This window comes from Cucumis sativus, unplaced genomic scaffold, assembly GCF_000004075.3.
Source record: "Cucumis sativus cultivar 9930 unplaced genomic scaffold, Cucumber_9930_V3 scaffold54, whole genome shotgun sequence".
NCBI lineage: Eukaryota > Viridiplantae > Streptophyta > Magnoliopsida > Cucurbitales > Cucurbitaceae > Cucumis > Cucumis sativus.
This window is the reverse complement of record NW_022279554.1, coordinates 427,883-443,970: the sequence shown is the minus strand read 5'-3', so window position 1 is coordinate 443,970 and position 16,088 is coordinate 427,883. Positions and strand designations below refer to the sequence as shown.

The window sequence follows — 16,088 nt, the reverse complement described above, 5'->3', positions numbered from 1 at the left end:
TGTCTTCGAATGTTTCAACCCATTTTTAATAAACATCTCAACCCCAACAACATAATCAGTTAACATTCTATTATTTTTCATCCATGGCTTATCCATATTATATAAGGATGCAATTTAATCTACAAAAAAATGTCAAAAAAACAATAAGGAATATTTAAGTAATCTTACACTTGTGAACTCAACTATAATCAACAATAATACCTAAAAAGTTGAAGACTAAATATAATTAATGTAAATTTCTATATACACCCAACAACCAAACAATTAGAATAAAGCAAGACTATCAAATAAGCACATATGAAAAAGAAATTAAATTCTTATCCACATTCCAAAAACGTACTAACAAGTTCTATATAAACCCAAACAACCAAAAAGTTCTATATACACTCAAACAACTACAAAACTCGTAATCGTATCACTCAATCAACTAACAAGCAAATCTCAAATTAAAACCATCGACGAAGACCAAACACAAACTTCTAACCATCATTATGACATTATAATTCCAAATGAATGGAAGTAATTAGTTTGATTTTCTTTTACTAACAATTTGAGGTGTGTTAAAAAGCCCTCCGACACGCTTAAATACTGACAACATATACCAAGTACCAAATATATCTACAAAAGACCGATGAGCAACTTAAAAAAAAAAAGAGAAACTTCAATTAAATACAAAAAGTGCATGTGCACTCGTGTGCATGAGTATATTATCATCGCACAATCAATTAAAATATACATGCATGCATGCTCCAAGATTTTGTAATATTGAAGCACAAACCAATTCAATAATTACAAATCGAAAGCATCCATTCATTCTTTGGATACACAAGCGTAAAAAAAACTTTTCAAAATCTTAAAGATAATACAAATAAATAAAAATACGGATTTAATTTTCAAGGAGTATGAATCATTACCTCTCCTTACCCTTCTTTAAGAATCACTTAAGCAACTTCTTCCTAGCAATTGGAAGATATGTTAGAAAACAATACAAATTAGCATAGAACATCACAGTAAACAAAAGCGTTCAGAGTAACGTACACAAAAGTATAAGAGTTTATCTTTTTTAAAGCTACAAACTAATGGGTTCACCAGATATCTCATCAAATAGGTTCACCGGTGACTGCTGAAACGTGTGGGTTGTGACTGCTGAATCAGAATCAGTCCGATTTTAGGTGGGTATCTAACCGAATGGGTTCAGAGTTGGAGATTTGTGGGTGGTGAATGCTGAATCTGGCTATCTCACAAACACGATTCACTGGAGAGAAAAATATTTTGATGGTGGTCGTGAGAGCTGGGCACAAACGTAGATGAAGGTGGATGAAGGAAATGATTGATTTCAATATAACACCCCAAAACTAGTAAGTTAACTTTAATGTGTGTTATATTGAAATTTTTTAGGTGTTATGTGTGAAATTATTTGATTTGTGGAAGTTAAGTACGTTGGAGTGATATGTGGTTAATTCTGAAATTTGAAATCCTATTGTTAAAGTGGTGATTTTTGGATTGATTGGTTGGTAAATTAAATTTGTAAAGTTTGAAGTATTATGAGTAATTATTGTTTATCAGTATAAGCAAAGTTATAGAGGAATAAGAATAATTATATTATGGGATAATATAATTATTCATAATATAATTATTATGGAAAAGAGAGAAGTTATTGATGATATATTGAGTCGGTAATGAAGAAAGAGAAAAATTATTTGAAATAGAAAAAAATGAGTTCGTTGGGGAAATTAAATAATGATAATAAAGATAATGACAATAGTAATGATAATAATACTGTATTATTATTATTATTGTATATATTAAATAAGCCTCTTTCATTTTTCATGTCCATCTTCTCCACCCCTCTTTCTTCTTCACCATTCAACCCTAGAGCAGTCGCCGCCCCACTTCAGCCATCGTCGCGCACAACACTCCAGTGAGAGAGTCCTCGTCACGGTCGCATAGTCGAAGCATCACGGTCACGAAGCACAACCGTTCGTTTCTCTCCAGCCGTGTCGACTCGTGTTGCATCGGACAGTCGAACGACCCCTATCTTCCGCCGTGCGCTCCTCCTTCGCGTCGTCGATCGTAACCCTCTCTTTTGTCGAAACCATCATCGGTCGTAGCCTCCACTTGCACAGCACCGCCGGACATCATCGCGCTTGACAGTCAAGGATGCAAGCCATGACAATTTTCTTTTCGCGAGCCACACGTCCAAGCCGCGTCAGTTCAAGCCGTGTCCCTTCACCGAGCCGCGTGAGTCATCTCTTTGATCCAAGCCGTTCCATGTAAGCGTACGCGAGCCATACACAACTGAGTCGATCCTGTGTGAGCCGTATGCGAGCCGTGAGTCTCAAGACCCGAGCCGAAGCCTTGCTAGCCGAGCCACCTTCAGTTTTAGCCGTCTGCAACATATTTAAGCCCTTGGTGAGTTTTTGCTTAGTTCTTGTTGGGTTTGGTACGCCCAAATAATTATTGTTTTGGGTCTTAAATAAGTTAGCACTGGAATGAGTTGTATTATGTTTTTTGAAGGTTAAGGTGTGGTTGAGGAATTGAATTGTGCAAATTTCAATTTAAGGTTGTATTGAGATCAACTTTAAATCTTTGGGGTAAGTTTGATTGAATTGGTTGCCTAATTAAACAGTAAAGTGATAGATTGACAAAATTATTAAGTTTAATTTTGTTCATGTTTAGGACTGAGTTTATTGTGAGGATTTGACTCTCAATCAGAGGAGTACTATTTCTTTTGTGAATCTCCAGGTAAGAGATTTTTCGTACTAAACCCTACTTGGAAGTTGCATGTATGTTATGTATTGTTTAGTAGTGTAAGTAAGAGATGTATAATATGTCTATTTGAGATGGCCGTATAAATAGTTACTTAGTAAACCATATTATGATTTAGATATAATATTCTTTGTTGAGGCATGCTATGATCAAATATGTGACTTTTGAGTTATGTGTAACTGAGCTAAGATGTTGATGCTATGATAAGCATGTATAGGCTATAGTGTTCTGTTAGTTTTGCCTGTTAGAGTCATACCATATGAGGGTCCCTCGGGTTCACACCTATGTATGCCTATGTGGCTGGTTTGAGATGTGATTCGATGGGATCACTTACAACCCGACTCTCTATAGGGTTATTCCTTCGGGTTCACCGAGAGCCCAAATGTGTCCCTACGGGACCATTGGATAGTATGCATTCGGGAGCGCAATAGTATGCAGTACCATGTTACATGACTCTAGGTTAACAGACACATACTGAGACCAATATGGGTCTCTTACTAAGTATAAATTTATACTCACTCTTTTAAATGTTTAGTTTTCAGGTAAGGGTAGAGGCAAGGGCAAACTGGCGAATGATAAGAAGTGACCGTGGATCGCCATAGGGAACCGTTCAGTTTTCTTTCACATTTATATTTCAGTAGTTATATTTTCATAGATTTATTTCAGAACTCCAGTTCAATTACTTTAAGTATATTTCCTCTATTTTTGGGCCGAAAGTAGTATTTAGATTAGTTATTTTAACTATTTATTTATTTTTATTATTTAAAGTTTTTCCTCAAATTTTAATTTATTTTCTTGTATATTAAAAAAAAAATCTATATTTACTTAAATAGTAATGACCTAAACCTTCTAGAAAAGTTGGGGCGTTACAGTTGGTATCAGAGTCAAAGTTTTAGATTTTGTAGACTGACTTACGATGTAAGTCTTTGATTTTATCCCTATGGTTAATACGGTCTTTCGTCACTCGCCAGGTACATTTTTATGATCTAATTTAAGATTGTGCATATGACCTTGCATGAATTAAACTAGATAAGTAAGCATGTTATGAATGAACTCGTAGTAAAAGACTTTTAATGGTGGAAATTAGGAAAAAAAACTGCTGCCATGTAGAAGTGTTCATAGAGGTGGTATTGGAGGTAGAGGAGCTGGACGTAACCATCCTGCGGGACAACCTGAAGCACAACCTGGAGGACAGCCCGGGGAACAACCAACTGTACAAGCTGTCAACCCCACTGCACCTGTTACTCAAGCAGACCTTGTTGCTATGGAGCAAAGGTACAGAGACTTATTGTTTGAAGTGATGGCACAACGACAGCCTGCCTCACAGACCTAGACAGCTCTTGTTCAGGCATCGGCTGTAGGTGATCAGATTCCAGCTACAGGAGTTCAGGCCCCAATTGTAGCCCAACACTTACCAGGCATGCTTTTAGCCGAAGCCAAGCACTTGAGGGACTTGAGGAAGTATAACCCTTAAACTTTTGATGGATCTTTAGCAGATCCCACCAAAGCACAAATGTGGTTGGTGGAGACCATCTTTCGTTATATGAAGTGCCCTAATGACCAGAAGATTCAGTACGCTGTGTACTTACTGATTGATAGAAGCAGAGGTTGGTGGGAGTCCACAGAGAGGATGTTGAGTGGAGATATAAGTAAGATCACCTGGGAGCCGCTCAAGGAGAACTTTTATGCCAAATTCTTCTCTGCCACAATGAGAGAGGCCAAGTGCCAGAGTTCCTAAAACTAGAGCAAGGTAACATGACCATGGAAGAGTATGATCAGAAGTTCGATGTGTTATCCCAGTTTGCACCCGATTTAGTGAGAACCGAGGTTGAGAGAGCTAACAAGTTCGTCAAAGGTCTCAAGTCAGAGATCTAGGGTTTCGTTCGCGTCCTTAGACCAACCACCCAAGCTGATGCGCTGCGCATGGCAGTAGACCTGAGTTTGTATGAGAGGACGATGTTGGCCAAGGCTGTAGAGAAGGGGCCAACTTCGGGACATAAACGGAAGACTGAGCAGCAGCCTATAGTAGCACCACAAAGGAATTTGAGATCAATGGTTTGTTCCAACGGCACTGACAACAAGCTACTCAGACAGGCCAAACCTTGAAGGTACTATTCATGACTCTTAATTATGGAAGACCTCACTCGGGTCGTTACCTAGCAGGAAGTGGAGTATGTTACAAATGCAGACAACTTAGGCATCTAGCTGATAAGTGCCCTCAGAAGTCATTCGGAGTTGTTGCGAACCAGACTTCCCCACCCCCATCAAGGGAGAGTTTTTGTCACTAATAGGCAGGAGGCCGAGAGAGTTGGCACAATGGTGACAGGTACACTCCCAATCTTGGAACACCTGGCTTTAGTATTATTTGACTCGGGGTCCTCTCATTCTTTTATATCCTCTGTGTTTGTATAGCATATGAATTTAGAAGTAGAACCCCTGAGTTACCTGTTGTCTGTTTCTACTCCATCTGGAGAAATTATGTTGTCGAGAGAAAAGATAAAAGCATGTTAGATAAAAGTAGCAGAGCATGTTTTAGATGTAACTTTATTAGTATTGGACATGCAAGATTTTGATGTAATATTAGGCATGGATTGGCTATCCGCTAACCATGCAAACATAGATTGTTCCCGCAAGGAGGTAGTTTTTAACCCTCTTGAGGTAACTAGTTTTAAGTATAAGGGGGCAGGGACTGTGGTTCTACCTAAAGTTATCTCAGCCATGAAGGTTAGTAAGCTGCTCCAGGGTACTTGGAGTATCTTGGCTAGTGTTATGGACACTAGAGGGCCTAAAGTATCTTTATCATCTGAGCTAGTGGTAGGGAAATATCTCGATATTTTTCCAGAGGAGCTTCTAGGACTTCGCGCCGCAGAGAGGTTGACTTCGCCATAGAGCTCGAACCAGGTACTGGTCTCATATCGAGAGCCTCATACAGAATGACGCCAGCAGAACTGAAGGAGCTGAAGGTCTAGTTGCAGGAATTGCTGGACAAGGGTTTTATTCGACCTAGTGTGTTACCTTGGAGAGCACCAATGTTGTTTGTGAAGAAGAAAGACGGGTCGATGCGTCTTTGCATTGACTATTAGAGCTCGCATATTGACAACACAGAGCAGACAGAGGAACTATGCTGATGAACGACGTAGGGATCTTGAGTTTGACGTAGGAGACATGATTTTTCTGAAGGTAGCACCTATAAAGGGTGTTCTAAGATTCGAGAAGAAAGGGAAGTTGAGTCCACGTTTTGTAGGGTCGTTTGAGATTCTTGAAAGGATTGGCCCTGTAGCTTATCATTTGGCCTTGCCTCCGCAATTATCTGCAGTTCATGATGTGTTTCATGTCTCCATGCTAAGGAAGTATGTGGAGATCCCTCACATATAGTCGACTACAAACCATTGCAAATTAACGACAACTTAAGCTATGAGGAGCGGCCAATTGAGATTTTGGCTAAGGAAGTTAAACTGCTTTGTAACAGAGGAATTACATTGGTCAAGGTTTTGTGGCGAAACCACGAGGTTGAGAAAGCTACTTGAGAGAAAGAGGACAACATGAGAGCGCATTATCCCGAGCTATTCGAGGATTAGATCTTTCAAGGACGAAAGTTTCTCAAAGGAGGAAAGATTACAACACCCCAAAACTAGTAAGTTAACTTTAATGTGGGTTATATTAAAAAAAATTGGGTGTTATGTGTGAAATTATTTGATTTGTGGAAGTTAAGTGCGTTGGAATGATATGTGCTTAATTCTGAAATTTGAAATCATTTTGTTAAAGTGGTAATTTTTGGATTGATTGGTTGGTAAATTAAATTTGTAAAGTTGAAAGTATTATGAGTAATTATTGTTTATGGGTATAAGCAAAGTTATAGACGAATAAGAATAATTATATTATGGGATAAAATAAAACACAATTCAAAACAATTAATTACCAAGATTGATCTCAATCGAAAACCAAAACGCATCACATTATGAAGATATTGTGCTTCACATAACACTCCAAATAGCTATACCAAAATTACTTACTCTACATTTTCCATTTTGGCAAATCCACCTACAAGAATGCTAGTTACCAAGCTCATTTCTATGCCTTCTCTTCTTTCATTTTTCTAACAAAAGATAGTATGAATAAGGCTGCACATTTGAAAAAATAAAGACAATTAATAATCAATAATGCTACCTAGCAGTCACAAGTTAACAATCAAATGAAGAAACCCAAGGATTTTTGGGCGGAAGCACGATGAAGATTGGTTGCCGTTCGCGATCTAGGGTCACAGATTGAGAAGAGAACAAAATTAGAAACCAACTTGGAGAGAGAAAAAAAAATTGATAGGGAAAGAGTAGAGTAAGAAAGAGAAAAGTAAGAAAGAGAGGAAAAATTTAGTTTTTAAAACCTAACAATTTTGTAAAAAGAAATTAAAAATGGGGGGTCATTAATGTTAGTTTTTACAAAATACAAAAAATTAAAAAAAAAATAAAACTGGCTGATCATTAATGTCGATTTAAAAACGACATTAAACCTTTATCATTAATGTCGGTTTGATCCACCTTTTCAAAAACGACAATAAAGACAATTTTTCATTTTTTTCACCTGACACTACAACCCAGATTTTTGTAGTGCTATTATGGGTTGATGTATCTTTTTCAGATAAAAAATGCTATTTGCTAAAATTCAAAAGAAAAAGTTGTTTTGTCATTTTTTAAAATGACCCATAAAAACGTTATTATATCTCTTATGACAAAGAGTGTGGATTTACTAGTCCATATTTGACTTGTTTTTTGTTGGTAAAATTGGATAAGATCGCATTATATTGATATAATTACATTAATGACACTCTTAAATCAATATTAATAGAAATTATAATTTAATTAATGTTATTAGTTAAATGAATATAGTTTAAAAGTCATTCTAAACACAATTAATGTAATTGTTTTTTAAATTTAATTCATTTTCACATCTTTGTGCATATGTACGTGTGTGCGTGTGTGTGTGCATATGTGCGAGTGCGCGTTTGCCCGTGCGGATTGATGTGCGTGTGCGTATGTGTGTGTGCGTGTGTGCATGTGTGCATGTGTGTGTAGATGTGTGTATGCATGTGTGAATGTGTGCGTGCGTTCATGCGTGTGTTCTTGTGTGTGCATGCACATGTGCTTGTGTGTGTGGGTGTGTGCATATGCTTGTGTGTGCGTGTCAGAGTGTGCGTGTGCCCATGGGTGTGTGTGTGTGTGCGTGTCTGTGACTGCACATGTGCCCGTGTGGGTGGATGTGCGCGTGCGCGTGCGTGCATGTGTGTGTGGATGTGTGCAAATGTGCATGTGTCCGTGTGGGTGGGTGTGCGCGTGCGTGCATGTGTGTGTGGATGTGTGCAAATGTGCATGTGTCCGTGTGTGTGGGTGTGCGTGTGTGCACATGCGTTCATGCGTGTTCCTGTGCGTGCATGCGCATGTGCCTGTGTAGGTGGGTGTGGGTGTGTGTGAGTGCGCATGTGCCCGTATGGGTGGACGTGCGTTCATGCGTGTGTTCGTGTGTGTGCATGCGCATGTGCGCATGTATGTGTGTGTGTACATATGCGTGTGCGCGTGCGTGTGCTTGTGTGTGTGTGTGAAAGTGCGCGTGTGTCTGTGTGGGTGTGTGTGTGCTCGTGTGTGTGAGTGCGTATGTGTCCGTGTGGGTGAGTGTGCATGTACGCATGCGTGCATGTGTGTGGGTGTGTGTGTGTGCATGTGTGCAAGTGCGCATATGTTTGTGTGGGTGGGTGTGCGTATGTTCGTACATGTGTGTGTGTGTATGCGCGTGCGTGTCTGGATGTGTGCGTATGTTCATGCGTGTGTTCGTGTGCGTGCATGCGCATGGGCGTGCGTGTGTGTGGGTGTATGCATGTGTGTGTGCGAGTGCACGTGTGCCAATGTGGGTGGGTGTACGTGTGCTTGTGTGTGTATGAGTGCACATACGCCTGTGTGGGTGCGCGTGCGTGCATGTGTGTCGATGCGTGTGTGCCCATGTGGGTGGGTGTGTGTGTGCTAGTGCATGTGTGTGCACGTGTGCGCGCGTGCATATGTGTTCGTGTGTGTGCATGTGCATGTACGTGTGCGTGTGTGCATGCGTATTTGTGTGTGTACGTGTGCTTGTACGCGCATGTGCGAGTGCGCGTGTGCCCGTGTAGGTGGGTGTGCGTGTGTGTGAGTGCGCATGTGCCCGTATGGGTGGACGTGCGTGTTTGCGTGCATGTGTATGTGGATGTGTGCATGCGCTCATGCGTGTGTTCGTGTGTGGGTGTGTGCGTGTGCGTGTGCGAGTGCGTGTGTACCCGTTGTGGGTGGGTGTGCGTGTGTGAGTGCGCATGTGGTCGTGAGGATGGGTGTGAGTGTGAGTGTGCACATGTGTGTGTGTTTGTGTATGCGTGTGCATGTGTGCGTGTGTGCATATGTGTGTGCACACTGCCTTCACATGGATGTCAAAGAAGCAACCCATTGTTACTCTCTCTACGTGTGAAGCATAATATGTGGTTGCTACCTCATGTAACTTGGTTGAGAAATCTATTAAAGGAGTTATGATATTGCCAAAAGAAGAGCCAACCAGAAGTTTTCATAGATAACAAATCAACAATTGCTTTGGCCAAAAACTAGTTTTCCACAACCAGAATAAAGCACATTGATACACATTATTATTATATTAGAGAGTGCATCAGAAGAAAGGAAGTATAGTTAGAGTGCGTGAAGACTCGTGATCCGGTAGCCAACATTTTCACTAAGCCTCTTAAAAAAGAAGAATTCACAAAATTGAGAGACCTGCTTGGAGTAACAAAATCAAGTTTAAGAGAGGATGTTGAAATATAAACTTGATTTTGGGTTTAACAATATTTAGGCATAGCCCAAATAAAAGCCAAATTTCTATAAAGTATTAATTACTACAATATTCTAGATAAATCAATTGTAGGAGATATTTAGAGAAGATTGAAGATACATTTAGAAAATATAAGAAATGAGTGTAATTGTAAAGAATATTCTAGACAGTCATTTGTAACCGTCAAATAAAGAATGTGTTGGCAAAATCCTAGCCATTCATTTAGGAGTGACAACTAGGATAAATAAGAGGGATGTCCTACCACTTGTATTAAGTCAAAAAAATAGAAGTGTCTAATAACACAAGTAGCCTCTTATCTCAATTCTCTCTTCCAAATTTCCTCCAACCTCCAAAAATCCTTTCCAACAGTGTATCATTGTATGAGTTAGTAGTAGTAGAAAGAGGAGGGCGATATTTGTTGGCTTCATCCCGTCTTTTAGGCTTATAGAGAGTTGATTTGGAAGATATGAAGAGGAAGTGGGCAGTGTGTAATGCCCCAAAGGTATGTATATATATATTTTGTTTTTAATTTTATATATATATATATATTTTTATACTTAATTTAAATAAAAAGAAAAGAAAAAGAAATTTACCTCTCTCTCTCGCGCGCACACAACCCCTCTCTCATTTTTCTTTTCTTCTCCTTCCGGTACCCTAGCAGCCGCCCACCCATTTTCCCTATTCTTCTTCCCGTCCTGCCGCAGCCAACCGCAGTCAGCCGCCCCATCCGTTCGCACAGCAACTGCCGTCGGCCATCTCCATCTTCTCTTTTCCTCTCCGTTCCGTCCAAACCCAGCCGGACGTCGCTGCAACCGTCGGCCGCCATCTCTGTTCGCGAAGCAAGGCCGCCGCGTGAACCTGTAACCGCCGGCTGTCTCCCCTCTCCTTTCTCCTCTGTTTTCAGCCCAGCCGCCGCCGATTCCTTCTCCTCCGTCGTCTGCACTGCCGCGCGACTCTCCGGCCATTTGTATACGGTCTCTCCGTCGCACGTCATCTCTTCGCAAAGCCACTGCTCGATTTCTTTCGTGAAGATTTGGGTAAGTTGCAAAAAGATTCACATTGGGTTGAATTTAAATGACTGATGCGTTGAAGGGAATTATTGAGAAATTGTCTTAATGTTTAGGTTCGTTATTCATAGACTTCAACGTGGTTAAGGAGCTTAACAAATTTGAAGGTAAGGGATTTTCTACTGGACTCACTTATGATTGTGAATTGCATGTCTAAATGATTATCTTTGACTGAGTAAAGATGTTGAGATGATACTTATGTTTATACACGTATGGGTGTAGATTCGGTGCTGAATGTACACTGTGGATTGACTGAAAATATATATACATATGCATAGGAATTGAAGTAGACTTAATGTGGAATGCATATTGTGATTGTCATGGAATATATATATATGTGTGTGGATGTGGACAGGACGAAAATTGTAGATTATGCTTGTATGAGATGCAGATGCGATCTTGTGATTGTCGTTTAGATTGGGTGTCGTTACGCTAAAGTATGACTGTGTGCTGGTGATCTGAGGGGTGTATTGACTGTATAGTTTGATTGACTGATGTATTAGTATGTTATTGACAGACATATGACCTAAGTGAGATAAGTTGACTGTTAGGACGTTGAGAGAAAGAACTCTATGTTTTGAAGTATCTGAAGGATGGGTTGAATGGAATGAGGGGATAGATTGTTAGGTTGTATTGGGATGATTACCTTGTAGGTGTCCCACGGGATCACCAATTTATTTTGCACCTTCGGGAGCATTTGACTGATATGTGTTCTGCAGAACACTTGACTGATATGTACGTCCCTCGGGGCGTCAGACTGATATGTACGTCCTTCGGGGCGTTAGACTGAAATGTGTATCCTACGGGATCACAAGACTGCGACTGTACAGGGTGTCCCAATAGAACTTTAACAATTTATTTTCCCCTGACGAGACCAGTAGAGGGTCTCTTACTGAGTATTTAAAATACTCACCCTTCTTATGTTTAATTTTCAGGCAAAGGTAATAAAGGCGGCAAACCGGCGAGGGGCAGGAAGGAAGCGTGATGCCATAGGAAACGTGTAATTGCTTCCGCTTATTTAAGATTGATTTGAAATTTAGTTTACAAACGTTTGTTGTAAACAGTATTATTTTATGTTTTCTTGAATGTTTAAAAATCAGGCCTGACTTGAAGATGTTTTTTTTTTTTTTTTAAATTGCTTACGTTTTGTTTTATTTTAATCAGAGTCTTTTATTTGTTAAAAACTAACGATCTCGACTTACTTAGAAAAGTTGGGTCGTTACAGTTGGTATCAGAGCCTAAGTTTTAGGTTCTGTAGACTGACTTACGATGTAAGTCTATGTTTTTGTGTTCCTATGGCTAACGCGACCCTTCGTCTCTCGTCAGGTATGCTTTATGCTTATATGTATGGTTTATTTGCATGACCTTGCCTAAATTAAACTAGATTGCATGACGATAAAGACTTGCTTATGTTTATGATTAAGATTTTGTTAAAGAGTGTTGTTGGTGGATAATAGGAATTATGCCGCCAAGGGAAGAAGTACGTAGAGGAGGTCGTAGAGGCCGAAGGTAGAGGAGTAGGTCGTAATCAGCCTACTGAGGGTCAAGCTGAACAGCGAATTCCTGCTGCACCCGTGACTCACGTCGAGTTTGATGCACTGTCTGCTCACATGGAGCAGAGGTTTACAGAACTTATGACAGCCATAGCTCAAAACCAGCAGGCACCTGCAGTCCCACCTGCACCTGTAGTTCCCCCTGCACCAGCAGCCCCTCCTGCACAAGAATTACCTAACCAACTTTCTGCTGAGGCGAAACATTTGAGGGACTTTCGGAAGTATGACCCTCAGACGTTTGATGGGTCACTGGAGGATCCTACTAAAGCTGAAATGTGGTTGTCCTCTGTTGGAAACCATATTTAATTACATGAGATGTCCTGAGGAGCACAGAGTTCAGTGTGCTGCTTTTCTACTGAGGGACAGAGGCATTATCTGGTGGAGGACTACCATGCGCATGCTAGGTGGAGATGTGAGGCAGATTACCTGGGATCAGTTTAAGGACTGCTTCTATACCAAGTTTTTCTCGGCTAACCTTAGAGACGCCAAAAGCCAGGAATTCTTGGAGTTGAAGCAAGGATATATGACAGTCGAGGAGTACGACCAGGAGTTTGATATGCTGTCACGTTTTGCCCCTGAGCTTGTTAGTAATGAGCAGGCTAGAGCTGATAGGTTCGTCAAGGGATTGAGAGATGAAATTAGGGGTTTTGTGCGAGCACTAAAGCCCACTACCCAAGCTGAAGCACTGCGTCTGGCAGTGGATATGAGTATTGGGAAGGATGAAAGACAGCCAAGGAGCTTTAATAAGGGATCGTCGTCGGGTCAAAAGAGAAAAGTAGAGCAGAGAACTGTAGGAGTTCCTCAGAGGAACATGAGACCACAGGTGATTCTTTTCGCAGTTTCCAGCAGAGTTCTGGCGGTGCAGGAGACACTACTCAAGGAGAGGCCAGTATGTGATACGTGTGGGAAACGCCACCTGGGTCGTTGTTTGATGGGAACGAGAGTCTGTTATAAGTGCAAGCAAGAGGGACACATGGCTGATAGGTGTCCCTTGAGATCTACTGGGGCTGGATCGAGCAGTCAGGGAGAGAGACCTCCACAGCGGGGTACAATCTTTGCCACTAATAGATCAGAGACAGAGAAGGCCGGCACAGTAGTGACAGGTACGTTACCAGTATTGGGGCATTTTGCCTTGACCTTGTTTGACTCGGGATCTTCTCATTCATTTATTTCATCGCTTTTTGTGACGCATGCATGCTTAGAAGTGGAACCCTTAGACTATGTTTTGTCAGTGTCTACACCGTCTGGAGAAATTATGTTGTCTAAGGAAAAGATTAAAGCATGTGAAATTGAAATAGCTGGTCGTGTACTGGACGTAACCTTGTTGGTATTAGATATGCGTGACTTTGATGTAATTTTAGGTATGGATTGGCTAGCTACTAATCATGCTAGTATTGATTGTTCTCGTAAGGAAGTTGTGTTTAGTCCCCCTACTGCATCTAGCTTTAAATTCAAGGGAGTAGGAACAGTAGTACTGCCTAAAGTAATCTCAGCTATGAAAGCTAGTAAACTACTCAACCAGGGTACTTGGAGTATTTTGGCAAGTGTGGTGGATACTAGGGAAGGTGAGACTTCTTTAACTTCAGAACCTGTGGTAAAGAGACTACCCAGATGTATTTCCAAAAGATCTTCCAGGACTACCGCCACATAGAGAGGTTGATTTTGCCATTGAGTTGGAGCCAAACACTACTCCTATTTCTAGAGCCCCTTATAGGATGGCTCCTGCTGAGTTGAAAGAACTGAAGGTACAGTTACAGGAATTGCTTGACAAAGGCTTTATTCGACCTAGTGTGTCACCTTGGGGTGCACCAGTATTGTTTGTGAAGAAGAAGGATGGGTCGATGCGTCTTTGCATTGACTATAGAGAGTTGAATAAAGTAACAGTCAAGAACAGGTATCCTTTACCCAGAATCGATGATTTGTTCGATCAGTTACAGGGAGCCACGGTGTTCTCTAAGATTGACTTACGGTCAGGTTATCACCAGTTGAGGATTAGAGACCGTGATATTCCTAAGACTGCCTTTCGTTCGAGGTATGGACATTATGAATTCATAGTGATGTCTTTTGGTTTGACTAATGCACCTGCTGTATTTATGGATTTGATGAACAGGGTGTTTAAGGATTTCTTGGACACTTTTGTGATAGTCTTCATTGATGATATCTTGGTTTATTCCAAGACTGAAGTCGAACATGAGGAACATTTACATAAGGTATTAGAGACTCTTCGAGCCAATAAACTGTATGCTAAGTTCTCGAAGTGCGAATTTTGGTTGAAGCAAGTGACTTTTCTTGGTCATGTGGTTTCCAGTGAGGGAATTTCAGTAGACCCTGCAAAGATAGAAGCTGTTACCAGTTGGTCTCGACCCTCCACAGTTGGTGAGGTTCGTAGTTTTCTGGGTTTAGCAGGGTACTACCGGAGGTTTGTGGAGGATTTTTCACGTTTGGCTACTCCTTTGACTCAGTTAACTAAGAAAAGGGACTCCGTTTGTTTGGGACAAAGCCTATGAGGATAGTGTTCAGGATCTTAAGTAGAAGCTTGTACAACTCCCGTGCTTACCGTACATGATGGTTCAGAAAGTTTCGTAATTTATAGTGATTCTTTTAGGAAAATTTAAAAGGTATTCTGATTCAACAAGTTAAAGTAGTTGTTTGTGCTCCTCGTCAGTTGAAGAGTCATGAGGAAAATTATCCAACTTATGATATGGAATTGACAGTTGTGGTTTTTACATTAATGATTTGAAGGCACTATTTGTATGATGAAAAGATATAGATATTTTCTAACCAAAAGAGTATAAAATACTTCTTCACTCAAAGAAGTTGAGTATGAGATAGCAAAGATGGTTTCAGTTAGTAAATGACTATGATTGTGAGATTTTGTACCATCTAGGTAAGGCGAATGTGGAAGTTGGTGCTCTTCGTAGAAAAGTATCACATTTTGACAGCACTTATTACCAGACAGGTTTCATTAGACAAAAACCACGAGAGAGCTGAGATTGTAGTTTCAGTGGGGGAAGTCACCTCACAGTTAGCTCAGTTGTCAGTACATCCGATCTTGAGACAAAGAATTCTTGTGGTTCAATTCATTGATCCTTATTTGATTGAGAAGCATCGCCTAGTAGAAGTAGGGCAAGTTAAGGAGTTTTCCATATCCTTTGATGATGAACTTATGTTTGAGAGAGAATTGTGTGTGCCAACAGAAAATGCAATTAAGACAAGGTTATTGGTTGAGACTCATAGTTTCCCATTTCTCATGCATCCAAGTAGCACAAAAAAATGTATCCGGATTTGAAAAGAGTTTGTTACTAGCGTAATATGAAGAGAGAAATGGAAAATCTTGTTAGTAAGTGCTTGGTGTGCTAGTAGGTTAAAGCACCAAGATAGAAAACAACAGGTTTGTTGCAACCTTTGAGTATATTAGAGTGGAAGTGGGAGAATGTATCTATGGATTTTATTATATAATTGCCTAAAACCCTGAAGGGTTACACAGTGATTTGGGTTGTCATAGACAGGCTTACGAAATCGGCACATTTTGTACCAGGAAAATCCACTTATACTGCTAGTAAGTGGGCAGAGTTGTATTTAACTGAGATTGTGAGACTGCATGGAGTGCCTGTATCGATTGTTTCTGATAGGGATGCACGGTTTACTTCCAAGTTTTGGAAGGGACTTCAGACTGCTATGGGTACGAGATTGGATTTCAGTACAGCCTTTCATCCACAGACTGATGGTCAAACTGAACGTTTGAACCAAGTTTTAGAGGATATGCTACGAGCTTGTGTTATAGAGTTTCCAGGTAGTTGGGACTCTCATCTACATTTGATGGAGTTTGCTTATAACAACAGTTTCCAGGCTACCATCGGTATGGCAC

The 16,088-nt window shown here is 40.5% G+C and overlaps 1 protein-coding gene and 1 long non-coding RNA gene across 2 annotated transcripts; both read left to right on the top strand.

Annotated features, from left to right (window-relative positions):
* Positions 1-2,286: 2,286 nt before the first annotated feature.
* On the top strand, positions 2,287-2,633 carry LOC116406015. Its single transcript, XR_004219096.1, has 2 exons — positions 2,287-2,412; positions 2,518-2,633. It is a non-coding gene; the product is annotated as an uncharacterized LOC116406015 (long non-coding RNA).
* Positions 2,634-12,530: 9,897 nt separating this feature from the next.
* LOC116406021 lies at positions 12,531-15,509 on the top strand. The gene is made up of 6 exons (XM_031889721.1): positions 12,531-13,323; positions 13,582-13,785; positions 13,856-14,307; positions 14,398-14,703; positions 14,826-14,939; positions 15,108-15,509. Exons 1-6 carry the CDS (start codon positions 12,531-12,533, stop codon positions 15,507-15,509), a joined length of 2,271 nt encoding a protein of 756 aa, XP_031745581.1.
* The last annotated feature ends 579 nt before the right edge of the window (positions 15,510-16,088 follow it).